The 19,011-nt window shown below is 42.6% G+C and overlaps 1 protein-coding gene across 1 annotated transcript in view; it reads right to left on the minus strand.

Annotated features, from left to right (window-relative positions):
* Positions 1–16,864, minus strand: part of LOC1279108 (putative neural-cadherin 2) — a 133,550-nt gene extending 116,686 nt beyond the window's left edge. The window contains exons 1-5 of the mRNA XM_061653489.1: positions 16,543–16,864; positions 14,603–15,282; positions 14,488–14,518; positions 11,920–14,376; positions 5,857–5,931 (exon numbers count right to left, since the gene is read on the minus strand). Coding sequence (XP_061509473.1) covers positions 5,857–5,931; positions 11,920–14,376; positions 14,488–14,518; positions 14,603–15,282; positions 16,543–16,864 — 3,565 coding nt within the window. The remainder of the gene's footprint in view (positions 1–5,856; positions 5,932–11,919; positions 14,377–14,487; positions 14,519–14,602; positions 15,283–16,542) is intronic.
* Between the last annotated feature and the right edge of the window lie 2,147 nt (positions 16,865–19,011).

Consider the following 19,011-nt stretch of genomic DNA (forward strand, 5'->3'; position numbering starts at 1 on the left):
TACGTATGCCGGTAGGCCGTTGCCACCATTGTTTTTCTCGTGCAACGTGAGAAAAGACAAGAAAAGCAATAAAAAAAAACAATTATTCACAAATGAAATTATTTTAATCTGTTTGCTTATTAGCAGAATATTCATGTGTTTTTATACCTCCTTGTGAATGAAGCCGTACCACTTTCGTGGTTCATTTTGTACGCTATCACGATGTGAGCATAGTTTACGAAAGTTTACGAAACATCGAGCGCAACAGTCATGAATATTGGCTTAGAATTGTACTAAGATATTACAATTTGAAATCACTTTCGGCAGCTTCGAAGACATTCGAGAGAAGCAATTGGAGATTTCCGCAGCTTGAACAACTCAGGATGATAGATGTTCCGAGTCAAAGCTTTACGGGTTGAGATAATTGTCGGAATTACAACCTGTTCCTTTATTTAACCCAGCTTATTTCTGCGATGGTATAATACGATGCTCAAGAGCAGTTACGAAAATTGTTTTGCCTTTGGTTCACACCTTCTCAACGATGAAGAAGATAGAAAGCGTTGCTCAAGACAAACAAAAATGTAAAACTCTCTCTCCCAGCTATGTTTGCGATGTTTTCACTTGGTTGAGGTAAAATACCTTGGGAAACCTTTGTGCCCCTAAAACATCGATCCTCACTTGCTTGCTTAACGAGGGCATTGGATAGGCAAGGTTATCCCACTAGCCTACCATGAACCAAGGAACCCCAATACAAATTAAGGGTTTTTGTGGAAACGGAACATACGGTAGACCTAATGGTTTCCTGCCAGCGTGCACGATGAGGGCTGATTTTTTCTGCCCTGGCTACGTGAGGTTGATAGATGCAATTTGGACTCAAAGTATTGTGGTAAAATATGACGCGTACACAACTGCAAAAATAAGCAACTCCCCTGACAATCAACTACACAGAAAATTAAGGTCGAAGCAAAAGCAAAAATGTAGCGCAACCTCCGCTTCCTCTTTGAATGAATTCATGTGCTACATATGATTAACATTTTTTTTAATTTTTCTTTTTTTACATTTATTTTTGTTAACGAGAAAAAGAGTATGATGTAAGCAGCCGCCAATTGCCCGGATAGTTTCTACTTTCGATCGACCCGTTACTCAGAACGCCTTGAGCGACCAGGCGTCTCCATCGTGGCTGTGATTATTTCACCATGAGTTGGCAACTTCGCTCGCATGTTAATGCTTATTGGCTTTGTATCGAAAACAGGGGGCAACTTCTCGGTGAATAACGATGGATGGGAGAATGGGTGATTTCGCTTGTTTACTTCAGCTGCTACAATACAATACAATGCTTATTCTTGACAATCATATTTGTGTGTTTATTTCAGAAAATTTCATCAAGCTATTAAGACTTATTAACACTTTAAGCGCCGCGTCATATAAATTCGCATGGTGGTTTTGCCCATCGTTCAGCTTTGCCTCTGGCGCTCAGAAATTCTCTTGACATACTCACTCAAAAAACTGTGACGCCAGGCCAGCGGTCAAAGTGTTGAAGAACTATAACTGAACATGTATCTTGAAGTACTTTACTTTCGGTTTATAAAATAAATTTAACACGAAAGGGCCCGGCATTTGACATCGTGTAAGTTAATCAAATACATTGTTTTCCTCTTTTGGGTAACAACAAGATGACATATAGTAAACTTTGGCCTAAATCATTCGGTCCTCATCTTTCGTTTTAAACGATTCTTTTCAAAACCCGCCATGTCCATATGTCCATTGAAACAAGTGTTTTTTCACGCTTCTCGCCCGGAAACATGACATTATATTATTGCAAATGCGTTTAACAAGATAAAATAATTCACACCACTAAGTGGAAAACATTCGTGGTTTTAACCAAATCCGTTGATTTTCTTCTGCTTTTATGGCACTAAAAACATAGTTGCCTTCGTTGCGATACATTCAACATTAACACTACAAACCGGAAGCTGGTTCTGTGTTTAATCGCTAGTTCTACTTTACCTCGTGATACCAACACGCAGCAGCGACAACAACACTTTGCAACCCATTGTAAACAAGCGGCGACAAGAAGTCTGGTTGTGGCAATATTTTTTTGTTAACTTGCCATTCTTTCCCCTTTTCAGGCCTTTGCTGCCTGCGTGAGTGACCGTTATAAGATGATTAATTATTCTTCCGGGGCTATGAATATATCCGGTCAAATCTCGGGAACTGTACCGTACGGTGTTAAGATGTGTATACATTTGGTTTCTCTTTTACTACGATAATTGGGACCAAAACGATGACAAACAAAGTCTCGATTAGCCTTTAGCTACTGGTGCTGGTAATCTGCGTTAATAATGTTTTCTATCCGGGTAAAATCGATCCGTCTTGTGACGAGGATGTGGCTCTCTCCAGGATGTGTTACGCGTCATCTATGTTCAGACGCATTACCTTCCTACTTGATGAAAGTGGATTTTATTTCAAGCTCCTCTTTTTGCATGAACAACTCAAAACAAAAAAAAGAAAAAAAAAGCTACTAACAACAACGAATTATATCATTCCTTGCTGCAGGATTTAGCGATGAGCTTGCAGTGTCTGGTATCGAGCGTTAAGTTGATGAAGTGAGCAGTTTTATTGCAACCACACGTTTTGACACGATATGGTTGCATTTTTATTTATTTTTTCTTAGTCTTTGTCGTTTACAGCAGTACTACCCGTTCGATCAATTATTGCGACTGGAAATGTAATACCTCGAAATCGATAACCTTTACGGTTTTTCACACTTTTTTACAGGTTTTATGTTTGAACTTCCAAAATTTTGAAATGTTTTGTTGGAATTCTCTTCTCCGTCAGGTTTGAATAGCGGTTGCGCACACACGTCATGAATAAACCATGAAGCGTCACAAATGTGTCACAGCATACTGGGAAAAGAGCTCCAAACATTGATTTCCTCACTTGCACACAAAAATACGCACTGGATAAAACCACTCGAAGAAAGTGTTACGATTCAAGCGATCCATGTCCGCATCGGAAACCACCGACAACCCCTACGAAGTATTGAAGCAATAAAAAAGTCAAAAACATCCACTTTCCAAGAAGCAAACTTTCGACTGTCGTCTGATTGTGCGAGGAAGATGGAACCGATGAAAGCTTCTAACCCTTTACCGTCCTGTCCAGACGATGTGTCGCAAAAGAATCGTGAAAACTTCCTTGCCCTTATGCACGCCACCGATTGGCATGGGTTGGATGAGGCTGCTAATGGCTGCCTGCCGGCGATGGTGGTCCATCGCTGGAGGAGGCATGTGAGCTTAACGGGCTTTCATCTTTCTGGGGAGTTCGTTGCTGTAAGCGGCAACAGAATGATTTACGTTTTTATTCAAAACAATGTACAATCCTTTTTGTACCTCCCTTTCACTATAGCCCTAAGCCCCGAGCGATTAAATTGATCTGGCATATGTGTGTGCCAAAAGCATTGAGACAATAAAGTGACGGATGGTGGATTTACAAATTTGTACGAAAAACAATCATCCAGATCGAAGAGAGCACACACACAAAAAACAACGCATTTGTTCACCATTGAACTGTACCATTCTCATCTTGTAGTGAAGGTTACAAAAAAAATGCATACCATAAGCCCGTCGTCGAATGGCGAATGGTAGTAATACTTGAAATGGAACTAGTCGATCAAGATAACTGAACGGTAGGATGGACCATCGAAACACATGCTTGATTTTCTTGCTACAGAACAGCTCATCCTTTTCAAGTCTATTGAGCTCGTTGGGATAATGTTACCATTCTATCGGAACATTGTTTTACGGTTCGTTTAAGAACTGCAGAATATGTGACGATTTCGGCTAAAGGCGGAGAGTGTTTACTACTATTAAATCAAACCATTGAACGATGGTGTTTGTTTTGTCGCGCTTGAACACTTGAGCCGTGGCCAGAATATTTTGGCAGTTTTAATTATATTTAAAATAGAAATTGTCTTTGCCCGATGAGGAATAATATTTATCGATGCACAAGACCAACGGCAAAAAAAAAACGCAACAAATTATCAACTGAAACCAAATTTATGTACTCACAAGCCAACAGAAGTTTCATATGGCGAGAAAAATATATCCTTTATAGTAGTTTATTTTGCTTTTAGTAGTCACAGGACCATCAGCCGTTTTAAACTGTCCATGAAAAATGTATCAAGGCCTATTAACCAGAGAAGGATTAAGAACCGATTTCTGAAGTGAACGATGGCGAGTTCCTTTTAATTCGCCCGTGTTTGTATATCTCACGAGCTCACACAAATGGCCAAAATATTTGAGTCAAATTCTGAGTTTGACAGAATGATTCCACTCAAAGGTACCAGCATTTTCCTTCGTCTAATAAGCTTATAACTGTCAAACTTGTTGCTGAGGGCGCTAGTGATTTCAATATCTCCATTTGATGGAGATGAACGGAAAAATGATGGCTTCATGCCCAAACGATCGACCTCTTCTAATCTCATGTCCCTAGTTTCGTTCATTTTCAACAACATGGCTTCTGGTCGTCAAGTGGACACGATTTATACTGATTTCAAGGCAGCATTTGATAGCGTTCCTATCAATTTGTTATTGGCCAAATTTGCTAAACTGGGATTTAATGAATCTATGGTCGCCTGGTTGAAGTCCTATCTAGTTGGAAGATCTTACCGAGTCCGTGTCGTAAATTGTCTATCAAACCGCTTTGTGGGCCTGTCTGGTGTACCGCAAGGGAGCGTTTTAAGCCCCCTTTTGTTTGTCTTGTTTGTAAATGACTGTGTAAATGTGCTTCCCCCCGATGGTCTTCTTATGTATGCGGATGACCTAAAAATTTTCTTTCCTGTCTTTTCTTCTGAGGATTGTTGTGAACTCCAAAATGTACTATCCTCTTTCTCTGTTTGGTGTGAACATAATGGCTTGCGTCTTTGTCCACTAAAATGCAACACCATCTCGTTTGGTCGGTCCACCCGTAAGGTACTTTGGAACTACACGTTGAGAGATATTCCTATCAATCGTGTAACTTCCGTCAAAGATCTTGGCATCTGGTTGGATGAAAAGCTTACGTTCAAAGACCATATCGACTTTGTCACAAGCAAAGCTTACCGTACTTTGGGCCTTATTACCCGTCTGTCTCATTTTATCCGTGATCCCTTGTGTCTCAAGTCTCTCTATTGTTGCTGGGTACGCCCCATTCTCGATTACGCTTGTGTGGTTTGGTCCCCCAATAATGTGCAGGATATTGCTAGATTGGAAGGTGTTCAACGCAAATTTACACGACTTGCCACGAGGCGTTTTCTTTCGGGTCATGATAATGCAGTAATCCCGTCTTATCCACATCGTTGTCGACTCTTGGGTCTGGACTCGATAAAAACTCGCCACTCGCACTTGCAAGCTTGTTTCATTGCCAGCGTCATCCTTAATGAGCTTGATGTTCCTTATCTCTTATCTGCCATTTCCTTTTATGCCCCTTCCCGCCATCTTCGCAATAGGCCATCTCTCTATATTCCCACCCGGCTAACTCGATATGGGCAAAATGACCCATTCCTTAAAGCTCAGATTGCATTTAATTCATACTATCATTTGTTCGATTTTAACACTCCTTTATCCCTCTTCCGTTCTCGTCTTCACTCTTCCTCATCCTTATCCTTTCCTTAGTAATTAAGAAACATTGTTAAGCCCTAAAGGCGGACATTTGTAGGGATAAATAAATAAATAAATGATGTTATGGTTTCTCGGTCAGAATCATGGAAAGTTCTTTGTTTTTGGTAGAAAAATAAATAATCAGTAGTTTTTAGGTGTGAGTCATTAGGCAATTAAAAATCGGCAGAACTAAAGATCAATCTGTTTTTCTGGTCATTCTGCGCGTGCTTCTTGTCCTTACCTAAATAAGTACTGTTCGTCAGTACCCAGAATATTTGTAGTGGATCCACGATTATGCCGATCAGTTGCAGTATCACTAGTCAAAACCACAACTCGTACTCACTGCACATGGTTTGCGCGACCCACTACACTCACACTGTACAGAGGATTAATCCCTCTTGCACTAAGCCTCTTCCACACTCGCTTAAAAAGCTTTATTATATTTTTATTCCACTTTTCATTTTTCACTTTTAGGTTTGCTGCCACTTTCAAACGACACTATTCTACACTAGTAACACTCTGTTGCACCTTTTTCAGAACAGCGTGTAATAATTTGTTACAGATAAAAGGCAAGATAACTTATCAAATTCAATTACACTTAACTTTCAATGGAAATCTGAAAAATTGGAAGGAAAATTACATCATTCCACACATTCCACAAGCAAATGCACACTCTACATAAATTGCACTTTAGTATGGAGAACTTTGCAGCACAGAAACACACGCGTTTTGCTCGTACTTTTCCGCCTGCAGAGTAAAACTTTTCCTTTTTCCTTTAGATTTGTGAGAAGAATGTACCTCAACACGATAAATCGTCTCGTTACTCTGGTGGTAGACAAAGAACGGTTTATTTCTTCTTCCAGACACATATACGCTTTCGGATAGGACCAAAACTTATTCATTGCGAGCAAAGATTTTCATATGGATTATCCTTATCACACAAATTCTGAGACACCAAGCGATTTAAGTATTCCTGTTTTGGCTCAGTAATGCAGTTCTAATTGAATATCTTTCTCAGGTTTCTCCCTTTCCCATCAAAACAGTATCATGACGAGCGCAACACCACTATACAGACCTACTCAGATCACTATTGTGCATGTACTGTTTGCACATAAAGTTTTCACTTTCGCACCCACCCAACAAATTAACACAAAGCTTGAACGTTGACATCAAAATTATTTGGTGGATTTTGCGGTTTCTTGTTTATCATGCCGCAGAACACTCTTTGAACGCGTAGATCGTTGAGCGCTTTTTGGTCGCGCCGGACTGTCGCGCTCCCATGATGCCACGTTCCGGTGCGTCGTTTCAATGATAAATCGATCTTTTACCCCACCCAATACTGGCATAGGATGGTTGTCCACGGGCGTCGTGTAGACTGTGTATGTTGGGAGCGCATCCAGTGGTTGAGGATCCTTGCTCAGGAGATAATTTCTTTCCTTATCTCACATACGCGGTAACAAACTGATGATATGTGAGGTTTATAATATACATTCACACCATCACGGACCACAGCTGACTTTCCTCAGATTTTAATTCCGAATACTGACATAAAAACTAACGTGGTAGATGAAAATGAAGCACACATACACAATAATTTACAAACAAAACCATAAATAAGGAGAAGGTAATGCTATGTTCCACTGTTTTTGCCACTGCAGAAAATCACTCATCACTGAACGTTGCTAGCACACCTTGACGGTTGTGGATTATTTTTTCTGCGTTAATTCAACACACGTTTCATACCGGCAGAAAGACTAGTTGTGAAGTGTTGTGCTCCACTTATGCCACGAAACGCTGGCTGGTATGCAGCCGTAGCTCGGCACTTTGGGCTTTTGGTGCCTTGTGTGTGTTGACATGTGTGTTGACTCTATGTATATGTGTCACGAAGGCTTGTGTTTTCTTTCCAGTTCTAAAAAACGTTGAATGCTTTTTTGTGTTTGCTTTCTTCACTGTGCACGTTAGAGATAAATGAAGCGGTAGTACATACTTCATCGACCTTTGGTTAATACATACAAGCACATACTGTAACACACTCATATAAATGCATGCCAAGCGAAACGCGAAATGCGCCAAGCGAAGTTGTAAGGTTATTTTCATGCACTTGATATAATGATTTTACTGACTTGCATAAGCATGTTATCGTGTAAGGCATAAAGACATATTATGTCAATTGATAAGAAACAGAAACTGTCAGTATCTTGACTCCGGTTCCCTTATCAGATATCAACCTATTCAAAAAATAATTTAATTGCTCACCAGTTTATGCAAAAATAAAACTTCATCTCACGTTTCAAATTTAAACAACTTCAATGCATTCACACACTCACGGAATAGAGTTGCACCTTATCGCTATCAATGAGAACGATGAAAAATGCCGCAATGAATGCTCTTTTATTTTTACGACTCAGATAACAGACTAAAAGCGTACACCTTTAGACAACGTGTCCACTCTAGATCCAGTCTCAACTGCGGTCAAAGATAAACTAACGGGTAGTAACGATTACCGGGCCACAACCCGAATCACGAAGTTTATTTCATTGCGTTTTATTGTTAGACGTAACGCAACGTTCAATCGTGAGAATGAATAAACCGGAATGAAAACTCCGAACAGGGATGCTTTGAGAGCTTTTCGCACGTCATTCGCGAGTGTTCATTTTCACTTCGGCAATTGTTCGGCGAATGTTCGGCCATTTTCAATGCCGCAGGAGAATGTTACATTTCTCCTATTTAGAATGTTGGTTGATGCACTCGATGGCCTGTATTCCTGCCACGCTGCCAACGCATTTTTTGTTGGGGTAGGGCGAGCCTTTACAATTTCGAGTTTGTTTCTTGGTACCTTAGTGACGTCGGTAGTGGGAAATCAATATGTACTAACAGAAAGAGCGAAACCGCGACAACTAAAAACAACACCACCAGATTAATGCTTGCACAGTTATTGGGAAGAATTGAATTAAATGAGGAGATTAACAGCATTACATCAAGACGCATCGATCGATTTATTCTCAACAAAAAGACGTTTAATGTTTTATTTTTTATTAATTGGCTATGACGTATTTGAACAACGGATTTGCATTACATTACGAGCTGTCAAGTGATTATATTGATTTATTTATTTTTCATTTATTTCTCCAAAAACTATACAGAATCCGTAGCTTACATACATCACTTACAAACCAAAGGACCTATAACAAAACGTTCCCATAATCTAGTTTATAATGATGCGTTGGACAGTATATTATGCCATAGAAATAAAATGTTGTTTTCATTAATTTGCTTGACAGATCTTTCGAGGTTGGGTACTGAAACAAAAACTTGACTAACTCTTCCTTTTTCCTACGCTTAGATGCGTCGGGGATTTGTTCTGGAATCTACAGGAATTAACAAACATTACAGGATACGAGGTAACATACTGTAGCATATCTGCTATACAGAACTTATTATAGTACACACTATCAGCTATAGACACATTGTAACACACTTCGGAAAGCCAAATCACACCATTGCAACACATTCATTATAACACATCAGCAAATCAATCCACATCATAGCAACACACCTAGACCATACCGTTCATAGAAAAAACATTGAGACACATTTATCGAAAACAACCGAAACGCGCAACATAAGCAATTCAAGCGTTACTTCGGCAAAGTGGACAAACAGAGAACGCATAGCAACTTATTGCTAAAAAGCGCAGTGTAGGCAAGGATCGACCAACGCACCCGTTCCTTGGCTAGAACAGTTAAAACTTTCCAAAACCTTTGTAAAAACACTAAAAGCGCAACATAGGCACAAATTGATAGACACCTCACTCCGATACAATGTATAAATTGCACCTCCTATCAATAACCTTTAATTAGGACAAAAACACATTCCAAAACCAAGTGTACGAAGCCCATTGAGTATAAATAAAACCAATTCCGACCATGGTAAGTCAGATTCATTCGGACTGTCAGGATATGACTATGCCCACCAACATCTATCGACTTCTCATATAAAGAGTTTAGTTATGTCCCCCTACCCAAGGTAAGGCCTCTAAACTCCAACGTTTCCAGTAAGGGAAACCTCCTAAAGGTTTCTATGATCGCCTGGACGATCAAGTGTTGAAAAGTCCGCTTCGAACAAAGTGTTATTCAACCTCGATACTTGTCAGCGAAACACTGACCTACCGCGATGGTACGCGTTGATCAGTTGTACCGTTGTACGCTCATCAGATTACATGGCGACCGTATCAAAAACCGAACATACTACATGGCGACCATAGCTATCTCCAAACCTACTACAATACATTAACCTAGTTTTTTTTTAGAATTTATGCCCTTCTGCTCCTGTCAGAGCAGTGCGACTTAGATTTATAATAGTAGAAAACAAACACAGGACCGCATTTGGTAAAAGCGATACTTTTAGCACAATGGTTAAAGAATATCACAGAATGATTTATTGATACGGCTTTAATATGTTAACAAACTTAATGATAGGAAAAAGTAAAACTGAGGGGGCTAAGGCGATTTAAAAAAAATACTTGTATAGCTTTAAACTGATCTATTTTAAAACTAATTAACAAGAGTTAAAGACACAATTATGTTGATACCCATGATGGGCGAATATGATTCTAATTAACACTTTGACCGCCGGCCTGACGTCACAGTTTTTGAGTGAGCACGTAGCGCATGGCAAGAGAGCGATGAGAGCGACAGTTTCTCGTGCCATTGTTATCACTCTATTGTTTCATTGCGATGGGCGGCGTAGCACATGTCGTTCTCGTTCTCTCTTTCCTACCTCATTCGTTCTCAAGAGAATCACTGAGCGTTAGATGCAAAGCTGAACGGTGAGCAAAACCGTCATGCTAATTTATATGACACGGCGCTTAAAGTGTTAACAAACAAATACAACTACTTACTATCTGCACAATTTTGAATTATCGCAAAACAAAACACTAATGAATATACAAACTTCAAAAGGAGCTATTTCCAAAATGCAAAGAAAGAATACTGGCACTAAACAGCAAAAAGCGAAAGATAATCTTACTTACTTACTTATTCGGCGCTACAACCACTTTGCGGTCTTGGCCTACCTCAGGAGTGTCCGAAACCGCTCAAGGTCTCGCGCCTTCGTCTCCCAGTCCGTTATCCCGGCCTTAATGGCGAACGCCTCCACGCCATCTTGCCACCTCAATTTGGGCCTACCACTCCTTCTCTGTCCGTGTGGATGGCCTAAAAAGACTTACTTAAACTAAAGATAAGCTAAAGCATATAAAAAACGCTTCTCTTGTCTAGACAACCTACTATTGATGCGCGTTGCGTTCCGAACATGCTAGGTGCGATCCGTTCCAACATGCAAGCACCCGGGCCGTGATCCTTATTTTTAACCCGACCAGGTTCAAACTAAACCTGTTTCACCGTTTTTTGCAATCAGACCTGAACTGGCTGCTATCAACGTTCCGATCGATCCGATGTGAACTGTTTGCTCTTTGCGTTCTTTGCGATCTGTGCTGGAACGGTTGCTCTTAGTGCTCTTTGCGATCCTGCCTAGAACGCTCGACGTTCTACTCTCTTTGATTTGATGGGCCGATTTGCTGTAAACAAAACATCTAGGATCATTTTGAACCTGTTTCTCTCAGCGTTCTTTTCGATCCGGTCTGGAATGCTCGATCATCTGCTCTGTTTCATACGATGTGCCGGTTTGGTACGAACAAAGGAAGCAGGTGAATTCTGAACCTTTTTCTCTCAGCTTGCTTTTCGATCAGGTTGTTTCGTCGCGAATAGTTTTCGGATAAAGTTTCCTTTTCTTTCTTTGGTTTTTGCTGCTAATAATTACCGAAGCCGTTGTAAGAAATTGCTGGTGATGAAGAGAGAGAAAAAGCCTTTTCGCTCTCTATTTATTAATTGAAGATCGATAGAGATGTGTACATGAACGGGCACGGATGTGATCCGATCCGCAGTTCAAATCTGCACGATTCGCGCAGCTGCTCGAACATCCTCCCCACCTTGACGAATGTCAACAAAAAGTTGTTTCCTACATTACACGGGGTTTTCGCTATCAGTGCTGAGCGGTAAAACGCATATTTTCGTGATCGGTCGCGTAATTATTCCCTTAGCTGTCTTGAGCGTAACGACGCGTACTATCTTGTCTTCACCGGGATGGATGTCAACGATACGCGCGAGAGGCCAACGAGTGGTGGGTAACGATTCGTCCATGAGGATCACTAACCTGCCGGGAAGTATGTTGCTGTTGTTGCTCTCACCACTTGCATAACTTTTTTGCATTTCTTGTAGATACTCAGAGGCCCAATGCTTCCAAAAACGCTGAACTAAAAGCTGCCACTTCTGAAGATCATCTAGCGTGCAGGATTTCAGCTGGGTGTAGTCCGGTTCAGGCACGGCGAACATCGATGTGCCAATAAGGAAGTGTGCCGGTGTGAGTGCAGCTAGCTCGTTGGGATCGTCGGACAAAGGCAACAGCGGACGGGAATTCATCGCTGCCTCGATTTGGTGGAGCACAGTGCAGTAGCCTTCGTACGACAGCCGCGTATTGCCCAGGTGACGATAGAGGTGTCGCTTCGCCGTCTTTACTGCTGCTTCCCATAATCCGCCGAAGTGTGGAGCTTTTGGTGGGTTGAAATGCCAAGTGATTCCCCGGTCAGCGCATCTGGTAGCCACGGTGTTGCGGTGTTGTTCGTCGTTGAACAGCTCAAAAAGCTCCTTCAGTTCACGTTCTGCGCCTTCGAAGTTTTTCCCATTATCAGAATGGATGTGGGCTGGCAATCCGCGTCGTGATGTGAATCGGCGTAGCGCTGCTAAGAATCCCGCCGTTGTGAGGTCTCCTACGAGTTCCAAATGCACAGCTTTCGTAGCGAAACACACGAAAACGCACAGATAGCTCTTAGTAGCTGCTGCCTTCCGGTGCGCTGGCTTCAAATAGAATGGACCGGCGTAGTCCACTCCGGTTACAGAAAACGGTCGGCTCGGTGTGATGCGGGATGGTGGAAGCTGGCCAACCGGCTGCCGTGCGAGTGCGGGATCTTGCCGAACACAGCGGAAGCAGTTCCTTGCAATGCTTTTTACCAAGCGACGTCCATCCAGTGGCCAATACAGCTCTCTAATGCGGGATAGCAATAGCCTTCCACTAGCATGTTTCATCTCTTCATGATAATCTTCCGCAAGTAGACGAGTGAATTTGTGGTTCTTCGGTAGAACAGCTGGATGCTTGGACTGATACGGTAGTTGCGACAAGTTCAATCGTCCTCCCACCCGTATTACTTCTTCTGTATCCAGGAATGGGGTAAGTTTTCGTAAAGGTGATTGTTTCATCAATGTTTCTCCCTTTTTTAGCTGCTTGATTTCCGCGGAAAATGCATCTTGCTGGGCTAGTCTGCAAAGCACAGTTTTTGCAGCATCCACGTACTTGGGCGTGATCGTCTTGGATGCGTTGGTGTGCGGTATCGGTCGCTGGGATCGCGCCTTCTGCTTGGTGTTGCGCACAAACCGTATGCAGTATGCAATGATGCGTACCATTCTGGTGAAGGATGAAGAAATGCCAAACCATGGATGAGTTGGTGTACAAACTAAAGCGGCACTCACCTGGCGTGTTTCTAGGTCCGCCTCATCGCTTGGTTCTGGATCTGAGCTGGGCCAATGGGACGAAGGTTGCACAAGCCAATCTGGACCATTATTCCAAAGCTGATTCTGCGTGAAGTGTGCTGCCGACATGCCTCGGGAAACCAAGTCAGCAGGATTGGATGTGCCAGGAACGTGCCTCCATTGCCTTGGATGAGAGTAGTGTTGCACCTCAGCTACTCGATTTGCCACGAACGTCTTCCAGGAGTTGGGAGGTGACGCAATCCATTTTAGCGTCACTGTTGAGTCGGACCAGAAAAACGATTCGGCGCACACGATCTGCATTGCCTCCTTGACGCGATGATGCAGATGGGCGCCCAGGACAGCTGCGCTTAGTTCAAGCCTCGGCAACGTGACGCGCTTCAGTGGTGCCACTCGAGATTTCGAAGCTAATAGGCGGATGCGGACTTCTCCCGCCGCGTTTTCACAACGAGCGTAGACACATGCTCCGTAGGCGGCCTCCGAAGCATCGGTAAATGTGTGGAATTCTACTGTTGCATCTGGTAAGAGAGCGTAACGGTTAGTCCTGTACTCGGATAACATTTTCCAGTCGCTCTGAATCGCCTTCCATTTTTTACAGATGTGATTAGGAACAGGTTCATCCCAGCCGGATTTGAGCAGCCATAGCTCCTGCATCAGCATCTTAGCACGCACGATCACCGGTGCTATCAATCCGAGCGGATCGTACATTTTGGCAATGCTCGACAAAATAGATCGCTTGGTCGACGTGGCTTCATCAGCCTCAGTGTTGGATTCAAAACACAGCTCATCCGATTCAGGCTTCCACGAGATGCCGAGTGCTTTGACCGTCTCGTTGGGTATAAAATGCAGCGATGAGTGTGTGCCGATATACTCGGTGCTTAAGCCGGAGAGCACGCTCAGATTGTTTGAGGTCCACTTGCGCAACTCAAACCCACCTTTGGCAAGTAGCGCTGATAACTCCTTACGCAGCTGAACAGCTTCGCGAACGTTATTGGCACCACCAATGAAGTCGTCCACGTAAAAGTTTCGTTTCAGGGCTGTAGGTGCAAGCGCATACTCAGTCCCTTCATCATCTGCTAGTTGTATAAGTGTGCGTGTAGCCAGAAACGAGGAAGGTGCTAGTCCGTATGTAACGGTGTTGAGCTCATATACTTGGATCGGAGCTTGCGGCGAAAATCAAAAAAATATGCGCACCAATCGACGATCATCAGAATGCAGCAATATTTGTCGGTACATTTTAGCTATATCTCCCACAAGTGCTATTTGGTAGGTACGGAATCGCAACACAATATCAAGCAGCTCGTCCTGCACGATTGGACCAACACATAGAATGTCATTCAAGGAATAACCGGTGCTTGTCTTTGCAGATCCGTCGAACACGACCCTTACTTTCGTGGTGGTACTGGAGGCTTTAAATACGGGATGGTGCGGTAGGTAGTACGCCCGTTCATCCCCACTATCATTGTTCATGAGCGACATGTGCCCCAGCTCCAAATACTCCTTCATGAAGGCATGATAGTCTTCCTTGAGCTGTGGGTTGCGTTCTAGCCTCCTCTCCAGCAGCTCGAAGCGTCTCAAAGCGGTAGTTTTAGATAGGCCAAGCTTTTCCGTGAAGTCGGTCTGTTTGGGCAATCGTACAATATAGCGACCCGACTCGTCGCGCTGAGTGGTTTCTTTATACAATGTTTCGCATCGCCGCTCATCAGGTGAGTACGAATCATTGACGCTTAACTCTTCCAGCTTCCAAAAGCGTTCGAGAGACTCCTCCAGGGATGCCATGCAGACGATTGTGGACGCGGCGGTGCAATCGGTCGGAGATGCAGGATTCTGAGGAGAGGTGGGACCAATCATGACCCACCCAAACACGCTGTTCAGCATAGTTGGAAGGTTCGGAGCAAGCTCGTGCGATTTTACGCTCGTAAAGAAGGAAGCGTAATGACGGGCACCAAGGATGAGATCAATCGGGGCTGATTTATCGAACTGCGGGTCAGCCAAAACAAATTCCGAAGGAAGGTTCCAGCCGCGAGTGGAAACATCATGCGTCGGCAGATCAGCGATCACTCTGTCTACTACCAGAAAATCGACATCCAAGTCAAAATGTTCAACACGTGAAGCAATTTGAGCTCGAACCGACCTCCTCACCGTTCTGGTGGATAGTCCTGCTCCTTTGAGGGTTATGTTAACCGTGCTACCTTTCAAAGCCAACCTCTGAGCAAGGCGATTGCTCATCAAATTGGGCTGTGATGCGCTGTCTAAGAGTGCACGCACAGGATGCAGGATGCCGTGTGCATCGGTTACATTTAGAAGTGCAGTTTGTAATAATATTTGTGAAGGTGATTGTTTTATTGCAGCTGCGTAGCTGCGTTGTATGCTAGCCGTGTGATCATCAGTGGCGTGTGTTGTGTGTGAAGGTTCATCTTGCGCAGCTAGCATTGGAAATGTAGTGGAAGATGTGCTGGGAGTGCTTTCAGTGTGAATCATTGTGTGATGCGCCAAGTTGCAATGACGACACTTGTACTGTGACGAGCAATCGCGGGCACGGTGATTGTCTCGCAGACAATTCAAACACAAGCGGGCATCAAGTACCTTACGGTACCGCTGGGCAGGATTCATGGCATTAAATCGCTGGCATTTTGTGATGGTGTGCGGCATATTGCACAACGGGCATTTATTAACATCGCGGTCAGTGGTAGCAAAACTAGCAGTGCGCGGAAAAATGGTGCGTCTTGGTGGTATCGGTGTTTCTATAGGTGATGGTTCGGGTTTGTTTACTAATAGCGTCTCGAGTACGCGCATACGGCGGTGTAAAAAGGCAATCAACGAATCGTAGCTCGGATTGTCATTGGTCGAAGCAAATTCTTCCCAATCGCGCAATGTGTTAGAGGGCAATTTTGTGCAAAGTAAATGCTCTAATATGCTGCTCCAGCCGTCAGTTTTCTCTCCCAAGTGATTTAGGGTTTTTTTGTGACGCTCGAACTCGTCCACTAACTGGTGCAGGGTTGTCGCACTTTCCCTCTTCGCTGGTGTGATGCCGAACATCGCTTGCAAGTGGCGTTTTTTCAGCAGATATTCATTCGAATATCGCTCAGCGAGTGTTTTCCAAGCTAATTCATAGCTGGAGGCGCTTATTGTAATGGCCTCGATCACTTGCGCTGCTTCACCTTTTAGGGCTGCGCGTAGATAATGGAATTTTTGTATTGGCGGCAAATCAACATTATCGTGAATCAAACACTCAAAGGTATCCCTAAAGGTCAGCCATTGCATATAATCGCCGTCAAACTCCGGCAGAGCGATGGTGGGCAGTTTTATGCCTTGTAGCGGGTTCCTACCGGCTCCTTGCTGCGACACTTCGCTGCGCGGAATTTCTCTATATTTCGCTTTCAATGCCGATTGAACGCGAATCAAGCGCCGTTCAAAATCCTCCCTAAGGGCGGCATTGTGTGTCATCTCTTCAGCAGTGGTTGCACTGTCCTCCAGCTGCTGTTGAAGGTTCTCCAAATCCTTGCATATTTGGTCAAATTTGGCCATACGAGTTTCCACCTCGATAGAATCCCTGTCGGGCTGGTAGTTTTGAAGAAACTCTTCGTAACGGGCCAAAATGGCAATCAAAATCGTTCGTCTCGACGACAAAATAAGCGGTTGAGCTGGCATCTTACTAAAACTGCGATTATCGTGTGCGCGAGTGTAGTGTAAAGTGCAGTGTAACGGTCGGGCAGTGAAAGGCAAAGGTGTTTAACACTTTATCGAAAAAATTGCGAATATTCAGGATATCGGCACAATCCTGGTAACGGCACCAATGTTTCGTCGCGAATAGTTTTCGGATAAAGTTTCCTTTTCTTTCTTTGGTTTTTGCTGCTAATAATTACCGAAGCCGTTGTAAGAAATTGCTGGTGATGAAGAGAGAGAAAAAGCCTTTTCGCTCTCTATTTATTAATTGAAGATCGATAGAGATGTGTACATGAACGGGCACGGATGTGATCCGATCCGCAGTTCAAATCTGCACGATTCGCGCAGCTGCTCGAACACAGGTATATAACGTCGTTCTCTTCTCTTTTGCTGGTTTCTAGTTTGGATACACATACACATTCTGTCTATATGATTGATAACAGCGCAAGCCATACTCTTTCAGTCACAGAGATAACGGTACAACACCTGCGCCATGAAGCCAGAAAAGAATAGAGATTTGTGAAGAAGTGAGAAGCTAGTCGCCAAAATTTAAAGAGCTCAATGAAAGAATTGTTTCTCTTCTGCCATATGGACGTTATCAGTACTAGTGCGTTATTTGGACTGGATTGTGGTAAACAATGAATTGCTATGTGTTGGGTGCTAAGCTGCTCCGTTGCGTATGGATCTTAAATGAACTCACTTGAATGTTTACCTGTGATCTTCTTTGTGCAACTAAAATCTTATGGTGCACGACACCTTTAGCCTTCCTAAATAATTTATAAAACACCGTTCATCTGACCGTGGAATAGCGCTATTCTTATAGACAATTAAAATGCACTACCGGAGAATTGGACACTCCGGAAGAGCACCATACAGTATAATGTCAATCCTACGGAAACAACTTAACACTCTATGTTTTTGTTATAGACAGATGATTCGATGCTAGTTGCTTCTTTCAAGCATAATTAATTCAACAAGTTTAGTGTGATTTAATCCATACGGTATTTAAAAATCCGATTAAACTTGGCGGAATTTCTCTTTGCAAAATTGCATGTGTGTTGTAAAACATTTTTAATTTATTTCTTTATTAGAAAGTGTTAAAAGAGAAAAAAGATCAATTTGAGTTAATAACAAAAACAAAAAATATATTTTTTAATTAATATTGCACTCTATAATGGGTTACCTAAGATAAGCGTTTTTCTTTTAGTAGTAGAATAGTTTCACATATTCAACAAACTATTATTAAGGTTTGTTTGAATTGCAACTGTGTGATTATTGCACATTAAAAAATATTACACAATATAGAATGTATGCTTTAAACTTTTTCATATATAAAGTGAGCAACTGATAAAATCGTAACTGTTGACACGATGTGCACTTCTTGCAGATTATCAGCCGTATTATTTACAAAACAATTAACTGTCAAGGACAGCTCAAATTATTTATAAAAGAAACCCTAGATGGCGTTGTTAGGTAGATAAGGACAAACAGATATCCCCAATATGAGACAACTGCTATACTGCAAAATAGGGCCAATAAGGAAAAAGTTCGACCAAGTTCGCTAAGCGAAGTCAAATAGGGTCAAGTAGATCAGTTGGTCAGAAACAATGTGCCATTGATAACAGCGCTTAATTGCAAATTAGATACGAGAAAATACAGACCAATTTTTGAAGTGATTGGCGAAACCCTAAATACGTGAGCGACAATTACAAAAAATCTGTAACAGCAATAAAAGAAACTTATAAGAAAGTGGTGCGGACAAGTAGTGATACAGGCAGGCCTAGACCGACAACGGTTGTTGAGAAAATAGTAGAAGTGTTGAGAACATTTTATACCTCTGGTTCCCGCTTCGCTTCGTTGGTTAGTATTTGGCGATGAACCTTTTTGCTGCAACAATCAGTTTTTTTCGGCCCATTAGCCATCAAAACCCTACGGATCTGCTCTTGATGTCACACAGATGATGCGATGAAAGTCCGTATTGTCAGCCGGTGGAGCTTATCTGATTTTCTGATTATTCGACAGTTAAAAGAACAGACAAAACTGTTCTGTCCCGTGATCGTTAGCAAATTTGTCCTACGTTGTGATATTTTTATTTGATCAATTTGCCAGACACGGAGGAATTTATATTGATG

The sequence above is a fragment of the Anopheles gambiae genome, chromosome 3 (assembly GCF_943734735.2).
Source record: "Anopheles gambiae chromosome 3, idAnoGambNW_F1_1, whole genome shotgun sequence".
Lineage (NCBI taxonomy): Eukaryota > Metazoa > Arthropoda > Insecta > Diptera > Culicidae > Anopheles > Anopheles gambiae.